The 22,108-nt window shown below is 40.3% G+C and overlaps 1 protein-coding gene across 1 annotated transcript; it reads right to left on the bottom strand.

Annotated features, from left to right (window-relative positions):
- Positions 1 to 9,371: 9,371 nt before the first annotated feature.
- On the bottom strand, positions 9,372 to 21,404 carry LOC135932567 (major histocompatibility complex class I-related gene protein-like). Its single transcript, XM_065470068.1, has 7 exons — positions 21,353 to 21,404; positions 19,174 to 19,431; positions 18,695 to 18,973; positions 17,343 to 17,639; positions 17,155 to 17,253; positions 14,096 to 14,148; positions 9,372 to 9,506 (listed from the first exon to the last, which is right to left on the bottom strand). The coding sequence occupies exons 1-7, from the start codon at positions 21,402 to 21,404 to the stop codon at positions 9,372 to 9,374; spliced, it is 1,173 nt and encodes a 390-aa protein (XP_065326140.1).
- Between the last annotated feature and the right edge of the window lie 704 nt (positions 21,405 to 22,108).

Below are 22,108 nucleotides of genomic sequence, written 5' to 3'. Positions count from 1 at the left end.
ATTATGTACTTAATGTATGTAATTAATTGGCCAGAGGGGCCGATGGCGCGATATGGCAGCCTTGCTTCTGTCAGTCTGCCCCAGGGCAGCTGTGGCTACAACTGTAGCTTGCCTCCACCAGTGTGTGAATGTGAGAGTGAATGAATAGTGGAATTGTAAAGCGCTTTGGGTGCCTAGAAAAGCGCTATATAAATGCAATCCATTATTATTAATGTAAATAACATCAGAATGCAATGATTTGCAATGGGTGAGAACAGGTATCGAACTGGAATAGTATTTAATACATGACTAATGAGTATTATAAAAGTAATCATCAAATTTGATAAAGTCCGTTTAGCATGAAGGGATATAAAGTACATGCTCCTAATTCACCTTTCACATCAGCAGTTTAACCTGATGTCAGTGGGGATTGTACATTTATATGAACATTTACTGAGAATCAGTCCCTGTTTAAACTGGCTTAAACTGTGTGATCCATCAGAATGTTTTGCCTCCATTTTTATAATTTCCCTTTTCATTAATGCAGAGATCAGAAAGCAGTGAGATCGAACCCGCAGCAGTGGAACTTCTTTCACACCTGCAAACCTTGTTTGTATGCTGCACAGGTGATTAGCAATTAGTCAAAGAACTGATAAAGAAGAACTGATAAAGGCAGGAGTATCAATAATATCTTATATTAGTAATATTTACTCCCAGATACAGAGGAAGACATCTTTTTGCTCCTGTATTTTATTCAGTTTTAATTGTTTGATATGTATTTGAAAAAAAAGATGTAATTCCTCTAATTTCACCATCTGCAAACATACATATTCAGAAAGAAATGCTGCTATTTTTAAGTGTAAACTACATTTGAATTTCAATATCTAGTGTTTCTTTTATATGAAAATAAGAGCAGTGTCATAAAAAAGACTGTTCCCGTGTTCCCGAACTGTGTTTCAAAAACAACTAATGGAAAACCCATGATTCATGATTTAGCAGGTTCTTCCTTCCATCTGCTGTGGCTGAATTCTTTACGTTTGTTGGTGCTTTGTCACCCTCAAGGGGCCTAAAATGGTATGACACAATAACAAAAAACATGCTGCGATAACTACGCTCCAGATTTTATTGCAATACTGACAGCTACTGTTTTCCAGTTGAATACTTTTAAGAGAATAGTGTGTTTTTTGCCTCATTATCTCATAAATGTTGTGGAACTTTTCTACTGTCTGTAAGTTAAATTAACTTAATAAACATTATAAATAATTTTAGTGATTTAAATAATGAGACAAAATCAACAACCAGCAAAACCTGTTATCCTTACTTATGTGTTAAAATAAATTGTAATATATTTGTCAGTTTTCAACAGGAAAAATAACTTAATTAGTTGATACAATAACATGTAGACTTAACTCAAGAGTCTACCACATAACTCCAGAAGAAGAAACACATCGAAACAGAAAGACAAATTTTTAAATTGTAGTTTTATTATTGGTACTCTTAATACAATTACACACATGGCAATGATTTTAAAGGTAATACACAGAGGAGACACATAAGAGCAACAGCTGATCAGTTAGAAGTCCTGCATCTAATTAAATTCAGTGGTTCAGGAGATTTCCTTTTTGTCTGCTAACACAGTGACACATTGTGTGATGAGTTTATCTCTGTAATCTGAAATTTCATAACGATAGTATGAAATTAAATCACGTCAGTCTACTTACAACACCAGCTGAAAAACATCTGCACTCAGTTGCTTCTTCTACATCCCACAGTCCTCTTCACATTCATCAGTTTTTGTGTTTGGACTGTGCATTCAGTCTGCAATAAAAGAAATCCATTTCCAGTTTAAATGCAGTCAGAATTTCGTGTTTTGCCACTGAGCACTCAACCTGGTAGAAAAGATCCTGAAATTAAACATAAAAGCCTGAACTTTGACCTCACGCTCAGTCTTTCAAACCTGTGCTACAACACAAAGACAAATCACTGCAAACGAACTGTCCCAGTATTTTAACCTGCACTGTACAGTACATCTGCATGAGCAACTGCATGCGTGTGACCACATGTGTGTAAGTGCTGCATGAGGGATTAGCCTCAGTGTGTGTCCACCAGTGATTAGCCTGGTCAGTGGGCCTGTTGTGCATTCACACAGGCCATTAGCATATTAATGCAGCCTCGCTCTTGATCTCCCTCCTGCCCTCTCTCTCTGCCGCTCAGCCTCTCCCTCTCCCTCTCTCTTTCTCCATACATATTTCCCAGACCGAGTTGTCGCTTCCTGCAGCTTCAATCTATAAATCTCACCAATTTACGCCACTCGTGCTGTGAAGCAGCGAGCAAACTCGCCACAGAAATTTCAAGGTGCCTGCTCTTCTTTTCCCTCCAAAAACTGTCCTCTTGTCCTTCTCTCCCTCCCTCTCTCCGTCAGATCCCTGCCGTCTTTTTTCATCCCACTCCCCCAGCTCGCTCCCTCTCTCCCTCCACCTCATTCAAATCCTTTACTTTCACTCATTTTCCCTCTTCTTTCTCCAAGCCTGGCCCCTCGAACTTTGTCAAACACAGGAAAACACACAGAAGCAAACTCACAGGGGCAAACACAGAGGAGGAGACTACACACACACACACGCACACACATGCACACACACACACATTTATATGCGCACACAGAGTAACACACACAAATTCCCTCCCCTCATTCATTCTACTTTTCTGTCACTCTCACCCCTTCCAGTGCAAATTTAGCAGGACCCTCTCTAGACTCTGGTGCTGAAGTGCGAACCGGACACATTCAACTGTACTTAACGCGGTGAGAGCTATTCAGTCTTTTCTGCTCCACAGACAGACTCTTACCTCCTTTCCAAAATGGGACCCTCCTGATCTGCACTGCCAGGCATCTCCAAGAATTTAGACTTTGCACCTGTGCAGAGAGAAAAATACATATTAGTGAAGCCAAATGTCACCGGCAGCCAACTGGCATTGATTTAATCACATCTCTGAGAAAGTTTGCATCATTTAGCAATTTTGCACATTATTTGCGTTTTGTAAATGGCCAGATTAATTCAAGATGAAGTTCTTTCTCTTTACTATTCCTTTGGCTGCTTTCCACCTGCTGTCTCTGTTTGGTGCCAGTGCTTTTCAGATCAGTGATGATATTAATTATTCACCAGCTTCTCTTCACTGCACACCTAGATTGACTGAAATATTTACAATTTAAGAGCTTGTCATTTGTCATAAGTGAAACCTTTGATCAGTTTTCTAAATAATGCTCCTGTGGGGGGAAAAAAGTTAAGCTGACCTCCAAAAAATGTCAAGAGAGGTTCTTACGGGTTTTACATTTACATAAGCACACAGTCTGCTCCTTTCTCTGTTTGTCTTTCAGTGTCTTTCACTCGTCCACCCGCAAAGCCGCCGGGCTAGAGCCCACCAAAGGTGGTCTTTCCCTCGCTGATTTTCAGAGGTCAGGGGCGTGATGTCCATCCACAACTCCTGGTTTCACAAAAGCACATGCAAGAATTGCGTTTGGACAATCAGCTCCGGACCTCCATCCTTTTCTTGGTCATTCGTAAGTGTGCACACTTGGACACTCGGGTGCATGCCCTACTTAAAGTAGGCTTCAGTCCACTAAGGCCAGAGACTGATTGGCGTTGGTCCACCCAAAAAATCTCTTCTCCACTTGTTGAGCTTTACTTTCATAATGGAGGATGAACAAAAAACTAAAAGGATTGTGAGCCCATCACACAGGAATGAGCGGGAAGGCGAAGAGAAAAAAAAAGAAGAGAAAAGAAACAGAAAGCTTTAACTCATGCTTGTCCTCTGTGCCGGTGACACCATGATGAACGAAGGGGTCACCACCCGGGGGCAGGCCCGTCCAAAGGGAGCCAGCGATGTGACCTTGTACAAAAGAAGAAGTGAGTCCCCCAACGGTCACACGGATCAAAGAAGACAAAAGCCCGAGATGATAACTCAGCACAGCAGTGGAGCACATTATTATCAGACACATGAGTAGAAGCAGTAGTAAATTTCACAGAGTTCGATGCAGGCGGGTGGATGTGGGAGGGCCTGCAAACGAAAAACTAAAGCTCTGACCCGCTCTAATCTGATTTGCCGTACGCAACATTTTCTCTTTATCTGATTCGCTCCGTGAGGCGTTTTCTCTTTCTGTGGGACCCCATCTTTATCCAAATGATGTGGTCTTTGGTGAGGCCTGGTCTATTCATGGGAACCCCATGTGCTGTGTGCCCACCATTGAGGTGCAGAGTAGCATGGCCACAAAGGATGGCAGCGCTTCAGAAAGTCCTCTCCTTACAGTTGAAGTCTCTGTTCAGGATAAAGTTTGTGGTTAAACCACAAAACCAGAAAATCCAACAAATGTAGTAAAATTATAAAAAAGTGAAAAAAAAAGGTGTTAAATGTGGTCTAAACTGCTGAAATAAAGAGGAAGAGAGTTTTATATTGCAATATTTAACTTAAAAACATTTGACGTTGGTCTTCTTTGTAAAGTAAATGATTTCTGTCATGAATTAACATCAGACTGAACGGCTGAAACTTTTCCCATGAAACTGACTTTGCAATAAAGTTTATCGTCCTTGACTAATACCTGCATTTAAAATATTTGTCCTACACTTTTAAATAAAATAATGTGCTTCAAATCTCCATGAGGTGCTGGTATTAAAACAGGCCTGAAGGCCCAAACTTTGCTCTTCAGCTCCTGTTAGCACACAGGCTACTTACAGGTGTACATTTAAAACTGTTTAAATCTGCTGGAAGAAAAAAAGAGAACGAAACAGCAAAAAACCCAAATAAACAAAGAAGGAAAAATACAAAAACCCAACAACAAAACGCACACAAAATCAAGAAGACAACAGTGCAGTAGCACCCAGTGTTTGAACCCTTCGGGGCCTAAAATCTGGACCACCAGTTACAGCAAAAAGCATATGATGAAGTCCCTCACAGCCACAGAGCGTTCATCCTTACATGTGCGATGGACATCTCCGCCAGTCAGTCTTCCTCCCTCGGCTCTGGGCCGAATTTCAGCGGCATCGCTGTCGACGTCTGACCGCACTTGTCCCACTTCTCCATCTTTCACTCTCTCTGCCTCTGCCTCCTCTGATCCAGCGTCCTTCTTCCTCTCCTTCTTCAACCCTTTCTGTCCGGCCCTCCCTCCGCCTTTACATTTCCTTCGCCCCTGTCTTTCTCAATTTCCCCGCCCTCTCTCTCTCTCCTTCTGTTTCTCTCATTCTCTGTCTCTCGCTCTCTCCCTCTCCTCATTTCATGCAGCGCTGGGGTTACCTAAGAGACTGGGCCTCAATGGAGAAAATCTCCTTTGGTACAATGAAATGGGTGAGAGGCAGAGGGGAGGGGAGGGGAGAGAAATGAAGGGTCTGGGGGGACTGGGTAGAATGAGGGGGTGCTGGACACAGGAGGGGAGGGAGAGTTGGGGGTGTGAGAGTAGAGGGATAGTGGGATGCAGATCTATGCAGGGATGTAAGAGGGATACGAAATCCCAAAAAATTGAATAAGTGGTTTCGCTTGTGTGATTTTGCCTCAATGGTCAGTGCTTTGCTGGTTGCCTGTGATGCCCCCCCCCCCCCCCCCCACCCCCCCACCCCCCTCACCTGCTCTCCACTCAGCCTGGTTTGTCTAACAAAAAAAAAAAAACTACACTCATTTGAAAAGTTTGAAGCTAAATTTCCCCCAAAAAACATTAAAAATGTAACTAACATGGTATAATGCTCTTTTTTAAAGGGAATTTAAAGTTTGACCTCACTTAAATGTTTTCTTTTTTTTTTTGCAAAACCACCATTACCACAGTTGAATACCATTTTGATAACCATGAGATTGGAGACCTCGGTGTCAGTAGTCTCCGTTTTGTTTGTTTATTTGTGTCTTTGCTTGCCGTGGGGATCAGAGCTCTCTTTACAAAGAGTGTGTTTCAGCAGCATAAACTCTCTGTTCTGTTCTTCAGCCCCATTCAGCACAAGTAATTACACTGTTCCTCTTACATCTATTCAGTGTCTCTCTCCAAGAGATGTTCCTCCCCAAAATAAAAGACAAAACACATGCAACCTTGTTTAGAGGTTAGTTACTGATTAGCACAGAAACTGTTGCAGTTCATTTTCCCGGTGCACCTTATTGAGCTCCTCAGCGATTCTTTTCAGTTTGTCGCTTGTCTCTGGGTTGGCAAACAGATCCCCCGCTGCTCAGCTCTGTGTCTTTACAACTCTCCCCGAGCCCCTTTTCTCATCGAAGGATGTGAGAAAACAATGGGGCTAATAAAAGAAGCAGAGATAATTACAGCACGGCAAAGAAGTTTGCGCTCCTACGCCCCAAAACCATAAATACCACCGGTGTAAAATCGGATATGTGGGTGACTTTAGGATGTCTTTTTACACGCTTTTCTGTGCCAACAGCGGAAACTTATTCTTATTCTCATGTATGTCCTGTGTGCATGCCAGGGTGAATCTGGGATCTCTGTGTTAATGACTCTATCAGGCCCTGATACCCAGAGGCCCCTGCTGAGGGAATGGATCCAAAGGGATTGGGGTGTTAGAATGTGGCACAGAGGGTGGCAGAGTTGAGTTGGGGCGCGCTGTGTGTGTGAGTGTGTGTGTCCGAGGATGTGTATGTGTTTGAGACACGGGAGGGAGGGGAGGAAGGGGGTGCGGGCAGATTGTCCATGGTACTCACCCCTCCGGGCGGGGCTGAATGAAGTTATTTCCAGGCCCCTGTCCATCTGTTACCGTGGCAGCAGTGGTGACCAAGGTGTTGCCATGGCGAGGTGGACACAAAAAGGCGTGGCGTGGGAACGAGTCCAGGGGTCAGGAGTAAGTGTCAGGGGGTCAAGGGTCACAGCCAGCTGGACAGCACACAAGAGGAGGCCGGGGTGAGAAAAGAAGGAGGGAAGGTTTGATTTTCGTTTTCTTTTTCATCCTTTCTTCTCTCATTTTTTTTCACTCTGGAAGGAGACGTCCGAAGAGTGGACACCAGTGGACATTAACATTGAACTGGGGTGGTGAGATGAAAAAGTGGAGGCGGAGGGGCGGGGTGGGGGTGGGGTCGCTGAGGATGAAGGGAATGAGAGGGGCCGTGGGGTTCACAGAGCAGGGCTCCCACAGCGTCCAGGCTCTGGGAGGCAGCGCTGCATTAGGCCTTACTGGTGTCTAATCGCACATTGCATTTGACAGGCAATTGACTCCGGTCAATGTACACGCAAATGTGACTATTGAGAGGATGTGGCCGGCTGCATGTGAGTGCGTGTCTGTCTGTGTGGCCACAGTCTGCACTTTACCCGGATAAGTGATACCTCAAAAAAGACAAAAGGCCCTTTGGACAACATTTCATTCCTTTCGTTTTAGACCTCAAAACTGCTCGCAGACAATGAGACAAACTGAAGGGAGGTAATGAATCAAACTTTTGCTCAGCATGGGAAAACCATTTTCTACATGTTTTTCCCATCTCATATCATTACCTACAACTTTTCTTTCATGCACAAATTGTTGCCCATGTACTGCAGCGTGCGACCAGCAGCACTTTTAAAAGTTTAAAAAATGGATTAAAGTTTATCAAAATCAAATGAGGAGGCTTCTTTCCAGTGAAGGGCTATCTGTTAAAGACTGCACAGTTGGAGCCTCATTTTACTGGCATCAACTGTGAGAAAGTAAATATGTGTGTGAGTGAATAATACTGAAGGAAGGCATACATAAAAAGCACAACCTGAGACCAGAGTATTTGGTTTGTTAGTAAATGTCATGTGTTTCTAATAAAATCTGCTCATATGAGCTTATGTTGGTGGAAAACTCAAAATTTAAAATGTAAAATAGAACCACTGAAGATAATTTGACCTTCAGTTGTTCATAGACACTGCACACAATTCACCTTTAACTTCACCCCATGTTTTTCTTTCTGTAACAGGCAGGTAACCAAATATCCGACTCAGTAAAAAGGACATGAAGTTGTTTCTAACTTAGCAGCTCACACAGCTCACTCTGTCCAGGCAGCTTCCTCACCTGCACCAAATGCAGTCAGAAAACTTCTCAGCTGATGTGGAGCCTCTCCTGCTGCCTGCGTGAGAGAAAGGACAATACTTTGACCCGATGACGTCTGAAGTTCATGTGTAAAAATGCCTCAAACTACTTTTTTTCTCCACGTTCCCATGAAAAAGATGTTAAAATGAAAGTTTGGAGAGTGAAAAATATCAAATGTTTGATTTCATAGATTAAAGTCACAGTTAACACATTTTAAGTAACACCTAAAAACACCTATGTGAGACTGAGGCCTTTACCATAGTTTTTATTACTTTTTATCTTTTAAAAGTGAGATTCCAGGCTATGACAACAAAAGGTGTCTGATAATAAAGCTGATAATGATAAAATGAGAGCTACACCACGAGGGATACACTAATACTGTTATTAAAACTGAATCATGTTCATAACCAGGGACAAATAAGGCATTAGACTGGTTTCAGTACAGACACGAAGGAAAAAGTTTGCATGTGTTGAGATGCTTTTGCAGTTGCGGCTCTTTTAAAACCACACTGTTACTCCCCTGGCCTTCAACCCAGTGTGAGATATCTGTGATCTTATGTTACTTTTATGAACTCGTTTATTGTTTAACTTCTACAACTCGTACAACAAGTAAAACATTGCAAAGCTAACTAATCAACTGTTCTTGCAAAATATACCCACTCACATACCTGCCAGACTGAAAGATGTGAACATACAGTCTACAGGTCAGAACTGGCCCACCAAAGGCTCCAGTCTGGTTCACTGGATGGGTCACACAAGTCATTAAAAACTCCAAGTTTTCAATAAAATGCACTGCTATTCCTGGCGTTTGTGACGCTAACATGATTAACACAAGAGCTACTGCGTTACTGCTCCACATGAAGATGTAAAAACTGTTTTTGTTTAGATTACACATATTCTACATGTCATGTGAAGGTGTGTGTGCCACTCTTAGCTCGAAATTATTGAAGCAGACTGTAGAAAACCTGAGGTCTAAGTTGGTATTGCTCTTTCTTTTTCTTTTTTTCCCTTAGAATTCCAGTTTGATACATTCTTTTTGTAAATTCATGAAATGTGGATATTTTCAGGATTTATCTGTCATTTTTTATAGGTCATTGTGAAGTGTTTCAAATAGATGGGCCTATGTGTGGTCAAATTGGACTGCATGAACTGGACTCTCATAAGCTTTCAACTATGGCAGCAGCAAAGAGCGAGAGATTGAAATGTCCATCTGCCCCGTAGCGAACGGAATCGACGGCCAACCTCGAGCCGCATCAGTGGATAACACATTATGACAACGTGGATAAGAAGACGCTTACAATGCAATTACACACACAAGAACACACACACAGACACACAAATACATAGAATAAACACATAGGGCCCCTTTAGACTTTAATAGTTGCCGGGATGAAGGGAGTGCGGGATCCATACTCCTCCGCAGCCCACATTAATAGGATTAGGAGCAGCCTCGGGAGGACGTGGCAGGCCAAGTCCAATGCTCCGTTTGACACCTTTTGTCCAAAAGCCCTGAGATGCAGATCACAGCAATAGGATGAGGGACAAAAGCTTTTGAACATTGTGTTGTAGCTACAAATATATCCTGATGGGAGAACGCTGAGCCTCGAGGTCCACAGCACATAAAACGAACAGACGGCGATTTTGACAACTCAATCAATTTTCAAAATGGAGAAAACATGTTTTCTCCATTTAATCCATAAAATGCCTTCACCGGCAAAGGCCGGATTCTGATAGTGATGTTTATACATTATTAAGTATTGGAAAGTTTCTGAGATGTGAGTTCTTTACTTAAAAGTGAGAGCAGATCCTTTGGTAGGAACATGTACTTCTCTTGTCTTGTGGCTTCTACTCCATTGTGTATTTATTGAGTTATTTCAACCAAACCATTAGAAGAACCACTTCCTGTGCACCACAGGAAAGACATCATACACTGGATCACAATGACAGCATGCATGATGCCTGGTATACAGTATAAAATAGTAAATTCTGGTATAAATGTGTAATTTCAGGTGTGAAGTTTTTCTCTCTTACATAATACATAGTGGTGTTTAAAAGCTCATTAAAAACACAGTATTTAATTTTTTGGATATTTTGGCATGTATGATCTGAGTTCATCATTCTCCTTAAATGTTCCCTTTAAAAATTCAGGAGTGATGAGTAAATATCCTGCTGTAGACCACAGATGGAAGCTGACGCAGTGACTGTCACAGTCCTGGGGTCTGGTGACCAGGGTTTGTGTGTTTTTGAGTTTGGGTAATATTTCTTGGTTTTGTATCAGGTACCGTTTTTGTGGTTATGTTACTTTCTTGCTCTTGGTGATTATATTCTACTTCACTGTCCAGTCTTTTCCTGTTTGTTGTGAGTCTTGTCTCTGTTCCATTCCCCCAGTCACAGTTTTAAACACGCGTGTCTTGTCTGCGTCTACATATTTGTCATGCTTCTTGTTTCATTTTGATAGTCCTTGTCCAGTGTGCTTTTGCTTCCCCTTTGTCTCGTTATGTCAGATTTGTCCCAGTTGTGTTCCCACCTGTTCCCCATCCTCTCGTTATCCTGCTGGTGTATTTAAGTCCTCAGTCTCCCTCTGTTTGTTGTTATATTCTCCATTTTTGCTGTGTGTTCCTAGTAAGCTCCATGTTCTCAAGCTACATCATGTAATGTCAAGTCTCATCTAGTTATTAGTAGTCAAATACAAGATTTTTAGTTGTAGTTCATCTTTTGTTTGTTTCTGTCAGCATTCATACACGTAGTTTTAGTTTTTATTTTCCAGCAATAAAGCTGCTGCCTTTATTTAAGCTTTCTGTCTCCGAGTGCTGCGTTTTGGTCCTACCCTAGCCTGCCACACAGCTTACCATGACACTGATATGTCTGAGGGAGAAATTTTGCTGTTTAAATTAGAAAGGTGTGATCGGTATATGAGGCGAGGAAAGAGGTATGGTATGTTGCCTCCATATGGTTTTGCTCCATTTATAGTTGCATGCCCAGGGGAGTAAATATGTGCAGATAGACTCAGTCACAGTCTCAGAATCAACCTTAATGTGTTAAAAAGCTCCACAGTGAGTGGAGCAACATAAATACTGAGTGTTCAGTTAGGGAAGGACAGCAGATACTGGTTTGAACATGCTGGTCGGTGGAGAGATGGCACATTCTTGTCTGCTTCCACTTCCTCCTACAGTTCACATCCATTTTAGGTTTTCTGTTTTCCTAAGCTGGCTGCAGGTCTCTGTTAATCCAGTGACAAACTGGTGACCTGTCCAGGGTTTACACCACTGTTTGCCCAGTGTCAGCTCGTCTAACGAAGTCCAACCATGACCCTGGTTGGATACATGGATGGGCACAATGGTTACATGATTGTAACACCATTTTTCATGTTTATCAATATGAAAAAAGTCAATATTTATCATATCACAAATTCAATAAAGGAATGCAAACACATCAAATGTGAGAGTACACTGAAGGTTAAGAAAGAATGCAATGGTGCCATCAACCCTTAAATATGAATGTGGATTTCTGGTGGATCTTCCTCTTGTGTCATGTATGAATAAATCTGGCGCACGTGATTCACCTTTACAGGTTTTATCATCCTATTTTGAAATGTTATGTTTTAATTTCTCTCACATTGATATTTGGGTCGTTATGTTGCACTGAGAGCAGGCGGCAGCTCGTCCTCGGTTTGAGCGATTATTGACATTCCCAGCGATCTCCTCACATCCCGTGCCACAGCGAGGTGACACAGAGATTCTCTGTCCTCTGTCCTGCCAGTTCACTCTGGGAGAGCGACCAAAAGCAGTTTTACAACCAAGAGCTGCTGACGCTCACTTCCTGCCAAGAATAAGAAAGAGGAGGTTCAAAGTCTTCTGAGGCACACATACCAACAGACATGCAATGACGCACACGTACAAACCTGGCTCATGTGTTTATAGTTTAGTGATGGATGTGTTCATGCTACACGACCTCTTCATTCTTGTTTTTCCTACAGCCTAAACTCCCATAATCCCTACAATAAATGTTTGGAGAAATTTCACTGAAGTACAGGTGGATGAAACAAGTCCATGCCTGTTCTTTGGTCCTATAGAAACGAGTCCTGAGTCTTCAAAACCCCATAAGTCACAGGGACACATTAATTGATTAAGGAATAAATCATTTATAATGATTGTTATATAATTAGAGTAGGTTGAAAAACAGCAGCAGTGATGTCTCTAACGGCTAATGTCCTAAAACCAGTTCGCCAATCATTCCAATCCTTCTGCTGGATGGTTGTGCAAAGTGTGAAAGTAGCAGAAAGTCATTAATATTCAGTTATTTTAAAAAATAAAATACATTGTTATACCTTATATGGTGATACCAGTGTCATTAAATATCCATTGGGATCTGTATTCAATTCATTTAACTTTGAATTCTGCGCGTTGGATAAATTCAAGTGTTTGTTTCATTAGTGGTGTTTAATACTTCTATGACCAAAACTAAACACACATTTTCAGAGTGACTTTCCTGTTCTGATTTGTTGCTGGCTGTGGAGTTCCTCTCTGCTGACTTGGAGAGCTGTCGTCAGCATAAATGCTTCACACTACATTTCTTCTTTGTAAAAAATACATTAAAACACAGGAACAAATATTTCTGTTACAAAACACACGTTTCTGAGCTTATTCAACCTTTACTTCCATTTCTTAAGAAGAAAGACTGAAGTTTTCCTCTCGTTTGAGTCTTTGTATTGATCAAAGCTTAACAAGTCTGAGACCTAATGAACAGTCAGAGAAATAAAAACTAATTTTGCGCAGATACAAAGAAAGTAACTCTACTGTCCTGATTCTGATGGAGGCAAAAGGTAAATTTAGTATCATTACCTTAAATATATTTTTAAACACCAGGATCAGTCCTCTCAGATGCCTCTGTCTGTTTGGACTGGCTGATAGACGGAGTTAATAAAGACTTTATCTTATATACCCACAGAGGCTGCTGTGGTTGCTGGGAGAGTTACGATGCACCTGCAAACATTTGTCTGTCTCTGGTAGGTTACATAAGAGTCACCCACTGTGGTGTCAAGTTCCAGCTTCAGTTTTAAAATGTAATGTCAAAATCACAAGACATACATACAGGTCAGCACTGACCCCAGCGTCTATATCAGAGACACAAAGGAGGGGAAGGAATATGTAAAATGAACAACTGTCTGCTGCACATGGCTCACACCATACATCTGTACTTCCCCTCTACAACAACAGCATCCTGCAGCACTGCAGAATAAATGACTCAAAGATGGAAGAAAACTTTCATCAGTCAAAAATTCAAAAGACCTAAACCTAAACATCCCTGTTAAATATCAAGGAAATTAATTTTAAATTGATCCTTGTCGTGCTGGCCACATACATTATTTCATATGTCAGTAGTCAAAAGTCATTTATTATCAGGGTGGACACCTTAAAATATAGACACAGTCTATAAGTTACCATCACGTGGATGGTTAGCTTTTGGACTTTTCAGAGGTTCATTTATCGTTTTTAGTGTAAAAGTTTGTTGTGGACACAGAGTATCAGATAATGTAGCGACATGTTTGCACCACAGAGCTAAAGTTTCTTTTTTGTGTGTGTAAAACAGTAAATGTGAATAAATCTGGTCATTTTTTAAATGCATTCTGAGGCTTTTCTATGCTTTAAAAGCTTAAACTTATAATTTAATGTCTAATAGATTTTAAGGTATGGAGATCACATCTTAACTTTGCGTTGTGTGTGGTAAGGCTTAGTTCTTAGTTGCTTTAAACTTCTTGACATCCTCACTCTTTTTTTCCTCAGCATTGAAAGAGTCTGATGAATCAATAAAGCCAAACCAAAAAAAGAGTAGCAGAAATGTCTGAATAAGAGCCAGCAGCCAGAAATGATCACAATGGAAGAGCTTCAGAGAAAGGAAAGCCTTCATGTCATGAAGTCATGTCTTCTAAAAAGAGTCTGTGTGTGTGTGTGTGTGTGTGTGTGTGTGTGTGTGTGTGTGTGTGTGTGTGTGTGTGAGAAAGTATGAAAAAAAGCGCGGTGCATGTGATTATCGGACAACGGCCGGACAGAGGCCACGCAGGGCAGGCCGCAGACGGACGCACAGAAAGGGACATTTACCTTGAACTCCACTTGTCCCGTCTCTGGGGCGGGGTCAGGTATTGTAGCCAGGCCTGACAGGGTCAGGAGGGGACAAGAGAGGGAGACAAGGGGAGGTGGGTGGGGAGCAGGGACACAGGCTGGCCCCGGGGTCGTGGGGGCTACCCTCATGGGGGGCCAGCGAGGGGGAGGAGGGTAGGTATTGGCAGATTTTCGAGGGGTGCAGATGCTCAATATGCAGATGTCTAATCGAATTGTGCTACGATGAATTGGTTCTCCCTCCTGATTTGCATCAGGACAATCCCCAGCAGCAGCTCAGGGGTCAGCGGAGTTCCCCTGGACAAAATGAGCAGCCGGCTGCAGACGCCCCTGAGAACGTGTGAACTTGAAGTAGACTTTACTCAGTGACAAGGATATTGATTGATTCAAATGTCTGTCTGTCTAGGAGTGCGTCTGACATCTGTCTTTCCTGTGTTTCTCCAACTATGAAAAAAACATATATTGTTTTTTAGTGTTTGAACTGCACTTTGGATTTGACTAAAATAGCCCTAAAACTAATACAGCTACTAAGAGTGTGTGAATACAACCTGCAGTGAGAAGAGAATCTATCTCTATCTATGTATCTATCTACAAACACAATGTAATTTTTAATATGTAATGTAATGTATAAAATTGTGGAATGGAAGTATTTAGCTGCTGTACTGATTAAGATGTTTATCAGCACATAAACTCATCAGATTGATGCAAATAAATAAGAAAAAACAAAGCAACAAAATAACTGTTCAAAGGCACAAAAAAACTACATCTGTGCTATTTCACTAAGAAAACCTGATTGTCTGTGTTTCATTGAGACAGTTTTCCATCTTATGCAAAATCATGTTTATTTAAATAATTTACTTTCTCCTGTTTTAAATCTAAATATATCAGCAAGTATAGATGAATATATACTTACTATTTTACTGGATCATTATTCTGACACTGAGGCCTTCAGGAGAAGAAGGTCAAGACCGAAGCCACCTTTCCTCTCATAGGTATAACTCCCCTAGAATAAAAAAAACAATAAAAGACTAATCTCACTGCCAAATTTAGTGTTTTCCTTCAAAAAATAACCCATTTGAAAAACCAGAGGTGTGGAAACACACTGACAGCCTGTTTCCTCTGTTGTGATTTCTCTCATGGCAGAGATTTCAGATTTGTGTTGCCCTCTGGTGGTAACAAGGAAAAACACACACTGAGGCTGAGGATTCAGTGAAATGAAAACTGTTGGTTGGCGCTTGTTACAGCGGGTTTTATTCATCCTCACACATTTAGTGTGTATGTGTTTCTGTTCATGACATCAATTTTCATCAGCTGATTAGGCATCATATTAGAACAAGATGAAAAAATATAAAACCAAACTGCAAAGAAACATCAGAAAACAGTGACTGCAAAAGTCCAAAAATTGAAACAGGGCTTAAAGTAAATTCAAAAAAATCTCTAGATGCCGTTGTTCAATACAAACAAATGGATGCTGTTTGTTGTTTTGAAAATGTAGTAAAGCTAAAATAAAGCCAGAGGCAGCTGATGGAAACATCCCCACTGAGTCATTGTTCACGTGTGAATGAGTCATTACAGGTGAATGCTGACTCTTTAGCCATTTACAGTTTCTGTCTTCAAAAATGAAGATGGGAAGTAAATCAAATATTAGAATATTATATTTGTGATGTGTGAGCTGTGATAACACATCCATAAAAAACGTAACTTTAACAGATACTTAGTGCTCTTTGGCACACCTGAGAATGTAATCTGGCCAGAAAAGAAAAAAAAATGATGCCAAAAACTGGAGTTCATCCAGCGGCCACTTGATGCTGCTCTAAAAACCAGTCAGTCCCAACTTGAGCAAATAAATTACTTACTTCTAGTTTGCTACAAGTAAACACAAGCAATTGAGTGAGACTGTAATATTTTATTAGTGTATTACTTTGCACATTAACAGGTGTTAATCATCAGCTGTTAGCTGATGATATCACCATCCAAATTTGGTCACCTGCGGCTCCAAAAATCCACATAGCAGACTTATGCTTATGTTGAGGTCTGAAAAATGTGGAGACCAGAAATGGATCTGACTTTTAAGATGCCATTCAAGTAAAATTTAGTCTGTTTAGTCTGTAAGTCTAATCTATGAAAAATCATTAAAAAGTCTCCAAATACATACAGAGACAAAAATTTGACACCAGATGTTACAGATGATGTGCTTTTATCTCTTTGTAATCACAAAATTAATACAAAAACAGAAAATAAAGAGTAAAAACATAAATGTAACTAAAAACAAAAACGTAACTACCATTAACAGTTAAAAAATAGATATATAATATCCAAACAACTGCAGTTATTTATTCTGTGTGTCATCCAGTACCTTACTTTTTTTTAGCGATACTGTGAGGCACACATATATGTAACGGTTTGACAATAAACTATGAAACTTGTTTAACAAGAAGAGTACAAAGTTTGTATCTCAGCATCTATTAATTATTGGTATGCAGGCTGGAGTATCTGTTTGCCTTCAGAGATGCTGTGAGGAGCTGCAAAGACAGAAACACAGTGTTAGTGAAGACACTCCTCTGTGTCTAAAAATATCAATAAGATACTCAAGAGTAACTCAAGAAAATTCTGACACCTTGGTGACAATATAATTTGGAGTTAAAAAAGGATTATTATCATAAAGTACAACGAGACCTCATGGTAACACTAGGGACTTATTTACATGTAATTCCAGTGTATTTTATTTGAAATTAAAATGTAATTATATTAAAATACAAATACTAGGCAGGTACTCTTGAATACAAGAGCAATAATAACGTTTTTTACAAAAAATAAATAAATAAATAAATACATTTAATTCATGTTTAAGTAATTTTAAGTAATGGAACACTTCAGATATTTAACAGGAAAGGAGACACAAATTATACTGTAAATAATTTTAAATACAGCATGAGTCATCTTATACAGTCCTAAACAGTTTTTCAGAAAAACAAAAAATATTTCACAGTCTTATCATGCTGTACTTTTTAAACTCAAAAATGAAAACTACTGCCTCTTACTTTTCTTTGTTTTCATAAATGCCACTTTGCAAGTGATGATGATGACAACAAGAATAGCCAGAGCAGCAATGACGAAGATAATAATATCAGTTTGGTTCTCTGTTGAACAAAAAACACATTAGCAATGTTAAAGAGTGCTTAGTAGTTGACTTATAATGCTGGTGTGAAAAATCTAGTTTTAGACTTGCCTTGATTTGTTCTAATCATTCCTTTGTCAAGTTTGGTAATGATGTTGTCATCGGAGAGCCGAAACACACAGTCATATCTCCTCCAGTCTTCAGATGTGACCGATGAAACATTCAGATCGACACTCATCTGGAAGGTCCCATCATGGTTTGGATTGATCTCTCCTTTTTTCACACCTTCATGGATCTCCTCTCCATCTTTCCTCCAGAACATCACGGCTCTGTTAGGATAGAAACCTGTAGCGTGGCAGCTGACTAGAGAGGAGGGAGTCTTCTGGAGGAGAAACACTGAGGGAAGAACTGGAGAGTGAAAGGATGTAGAGATTTGTGCTTATGTGATCAAGATATTATGTCTTTTTTTTTTAACATTGTGTGCTTAATGGGATGCTAACTACTGGTAATTCTGAAAAAAAAAATCCCATAGTTTGTTTTCCACTAATGGTAATTCATCATGTCTGTTACAGTACATACAGTTACAAAAAAAAGTCAAATTTTTTACATTTCAGCATTTATGTGACCTTAAACATAATCTGCTTTTCAACAAAATTCAAAGTAGGAAAATAAAACCAAATTGAATGAATGAAACTAAAATATTAACTAGCACACATTTCCTGAAGAAAAGGAGTGAGTATTGCACACATATGGACAAAAGTACTAAATTCATATATTTTCTATGTCAAGTGCCATTGCCACAGATGCAATGGCAATGGCACTTGGCAAGTCAAACGGCTAGCAATGCGCACTTTATGGATTATTAATTAACTTATTAATCAAGTTTGCTAGTGTCAGCTGATAACATCAACTTCCCATAAAAATTTGGTCACGTGTGGCTTCAAACATTCACGTAGCACAAATGCTGATTTTATACTTCAGAAATGTGCAGTCCATCACCACTGATGTGCAAAAAAAAAGAAAGAAAAAGCCCAGCAAGCCATGCAGTTTGCATAGCAAGGGTTGTTTTGCACAGCTCATTGAATTTAAGCTCTGTTAATTCATTCCCAAAATAACAATTAACTCTGTGACTAGTGTTACTGAAAAGTAGAAGTGTTTTGAATGCTGAGTTTGGATAGTGCATAAATCCAGTATCACGTGGAATTAAAATAAGGAATTCAAGCATATATCCTGCACATCAGGGTACTCACAGACAAATTTCTCTATGTATGCTCAGTCATCCAGGTAAAGGTAATTAAAGCAGGAGAAATATTTCTCTGCACTGAAAATGCTACATCCCAAGAACTAAAGAAAAGTTAACCATAAGCTGTGTACAGGGAAACCGGGAGAAAATATTCCCTGTGAGCTGCTGAAAAGTTACTGCACATTAAAATCACAGAGGAGCATTGCTGTATCCAGTTTACCCGTTTTCTGCTGAGAGCTTTTCCAGAACTTTAAATATTTCTGAAGCTTTTCAGGGCAAGCCTTCATAACAAAGTTTTTCCAAAATTCACATCTGTATTTATCTCCATCCCACTCATGTTTGGTGACGACAGCCTGTGGCCTTGGAGTAATCCATGTTAGAGTTTTCAGGTCCAAAGATATTAAGTCTTCTCCATCATAACCGTACTGTTGATAACCAACAATATCCCCGGTCACATCATCCCATTCACAACCAGCCATTTGTTGAACTATGTGGACACCTGACAGACCAGCAGAGTAAAGTAGAAAGGCACAATGAGATCCCGGAGTATTCAACCATTAGAGATTAAAATAAAGAAACTATGCATCAAAAGTGCTGCAGTAATATGTGAGCAAACTGTCATTTTGTGCTTCTGTAAAAACTGTATAGCTACATCTGTTTGACAGCAAGCCAGGAGAAATATTTTTTTCTGTGACCTACCTCCAGTGTGGTTAAAGCGCTCCTTAAACTTGTTACTTTCAGATTTAAAGATCTGTCTGTAACTCCTGCAGTTCTGTGTGCTGCTCTCCCAGCGATCGCCAACAACGATGTTCATCCTGTCTTGTTTCAGTTCAGTTTTCTTGATGCTGGTGTCATAGTAAGCTACCTCTGCTTCGTTAAGCAAAGCAACAGCTACAAAATCTGGGAATTCTGTGACTCCACTTGATGATGTGAGGAAGAACCTCAGAGAGTGTTTTTCTGTTAAAGGCAAGAAAACAACACAATCTGTATCTTGGATTATTTTTCCTGCTGCAAGTTCAATTTTTTCCCATATATTTAATTTTCATTTTGTAACTCAGGTATTTCCCCATTACTATGACTGAAAACATTAAAGCATATTAAAGCTACAGTGGCTTGCAAAAGTATTCGGCCCCCTTGAACTTTTCCACATTTTGTCACATTACAGCCACAAACATGAATCAATTTTATTGGAATTCCACGTGAAAGACCAATACAAAGTGGTGTACACGTGAGAAGTGGAACAAAAATCATACATGATTCCAAACATTTTTCACAAATAAATAACTGCAAAGTGGGGTGTGTGTAATTATTCAGCCCCCTGAGTCAATACTTTGTAGAACCACCTTTTGCTGCAATTCCAGCTGCCAGTCTTTTAGGGTATGTCTCTACCAGCTTTGCACATCTACAGACTGAAATCTTTGCCCATTCTTCTTTGCAAAACAGCTCCAGCTCAGTCAGATTAGATGGACAGCGTTTGTGAACAGCAGTTTTCAGATCTTGCCACAGATTCTCGATTGGATTTAGATCTGGACTTTGACTGGGCCATTCTAACACATGGATATGTTTTGTTTTAAACCATTCCATTGTTGCCCTGGCTTTATGTTTAGGGTCGTTGTACTGATGGAAGGTGAACCTCCGCCCCAGTCTCAAGTCTTTTGCAGACTCCAAGAGGTTTTCTTCCAAGATTGCCCTGTATTTGGCTCCATCCATCTTCCCATCAACTCTGACCAGCTTCCCTGTCCCTGCTGAAGAGAAGCACCCCCAGAGCATGATGCTGCCACCACCATATTTGACAGTGGGGATGGTGTGTTCAGAGTGGTGTGCAGTGTTAGTTTTCCGCCACACATAGCGTTTTGCATTTTGGCCAAAAAGTTCCATTTTGGTCTCATCTGACCAGAGCACCTTCTTCCACATGTTTGCTGTGTCCCCCACATGGCTTGTGACAAACTGCAAACGGGACTTCTTATGGTTTTGTGTTAACAATGGCTTTCTTCTTGCCACTCTTCCATAAAGGGCAACTTTGTGCAGTGCACGACTAATAGTTGTCCTATGGACAGATTCCCCCACCTGAGCTGTAGGTCTCTGCAGCTCGTCCAGAGTCACCATGGGCCTCTTGGCTGCATTTCTGATCAGCGCTCTCCTTGTTCGGCCTGTGAGTTTAGGTGGACAGCCTTGTCTTGGTAGGTTTACAGTTGTGCCATACTCCTTCCATTTCTGAATGATTGCTTGAACAGTGCTCCATGGGATGTTCAAAGCTTGGGAAATCTTTTTGTAGCCTAAGCCTGCTTTAAATTTCTCAATAACTTTATCCCTGACCTGTCTGGTGTGTTCTTTGGACTTCATGGTGTTGTTGCTCCCAATATTCTCTTAGACAACCTCTGAGGCCGTCACAGAGCAGCTGTGTTTCTACTGACATTAGATTACACACAGGTGCACTCTATTTAGTCATTAGCACTCATCAGGCAATGTCTATGGGCAACTGACTGCACTCAGACCAAAGGGGGCTGAATAATTACACACACCCCACTTTGCAGTTATTTATTTGTAAAAAATGTTTGGAATCATGTATGATTTTCGTTCCACTTCTCACGTGTACACCACTTTGTATTGGTCTTTCACGTGGAATTCCAATAAAATTGATTCATGTTTGTGGCTGTAATGTGACAAAATGTGGAAAAGTTCAAGGGGGCCGAATACTTTTGCAAGCCACTGTATATCACTGTATTTAATTCTAGTGCTTTGTCCTGTGAGTTTCATGTGGCCAGTGCAGCTATATCTAGTTAACTACATGTTATACTACAAATTTAAGTGCTCCTGACATTTAAACTCACTTACACAAACACACAGTGCATTTTAAATGTATAAAATTTGATCTTACCTGCAAATGCAACACAATAAAGCAGGAGTAACAGAAACAGAAGTGTCTTCATTTTCCTGGGGTAAGGCGTGGAGCTGAACAGAAGAGTGTTGAATGTTGGACTGCTTCCTGGTTTTATGAAATAGGATACGTGAGGCATGTTTACCTGAATAAAGGCTCATCTCTAAACAATCCAAAATATCACAGTCATGATCACACAATCTTATTCTTATTCAAAGTATAATTAACTCTAGCACAGAGTTATTCTAATCTTTATAATCCCATATATTTTATGTGATTCTACATGTGTTTTTTAATCCACTACCTGTAACCTCAACTGTTTTATTTCATCATAATTTTATTGGATGGAAGAAACAAAAAGCATCTGTTTATTGTAACATGTAACGTGTAATGTTTATATAAATATCAGGACCTTATTGCCTTACCTTTCTCCAGAATGTCACCCGTTTCTTCCACGGTGTCGCATAACCTACTCCAGTGATCTCCACCTCCTCTGCAGGTTCTGGAAAAATGCCAGTATCGCCTACAAAGCAGCTCATTTTCAACCAGTATAATTTGTTGACTCCCTTTGTGTTTATTTGAGGCAGTTTTGCCTTAGTTTTCCTCAGGAGTACATGTGCTCATAAATTCCCGTTTATGACGCTTATGCGTACATTTAATAAAGAAGATCTGTAGCTACTTGTCTGACTGCATTTCTGGGCATTTGGGTTTCTTGTCTGTTCTTTTTTATGCTTTTCCATGCTGTCAAAGTCTTCC

Source organism: Pelmatolapia mariae, linkage group LG22 (genome assembly GCF_036321145.2).
Source record: "Pelmatolapia mariae isolate MD_Pm_ZW linkage group LG22, Pm_UMD_F_2, whole genome shotgun sequence".
NCBI classification, from domain to species: Eukaryota; Metazoa; Chordata; class Actinopteri; order Cichliformes; family Cichlidae; genus Pelmatolapia; species Pelmatolapia mariae.
Note: the sequence above shows the minus strand (reverse complement) of the source record. Positions and strands in the feature narration are given on the sequence as shown.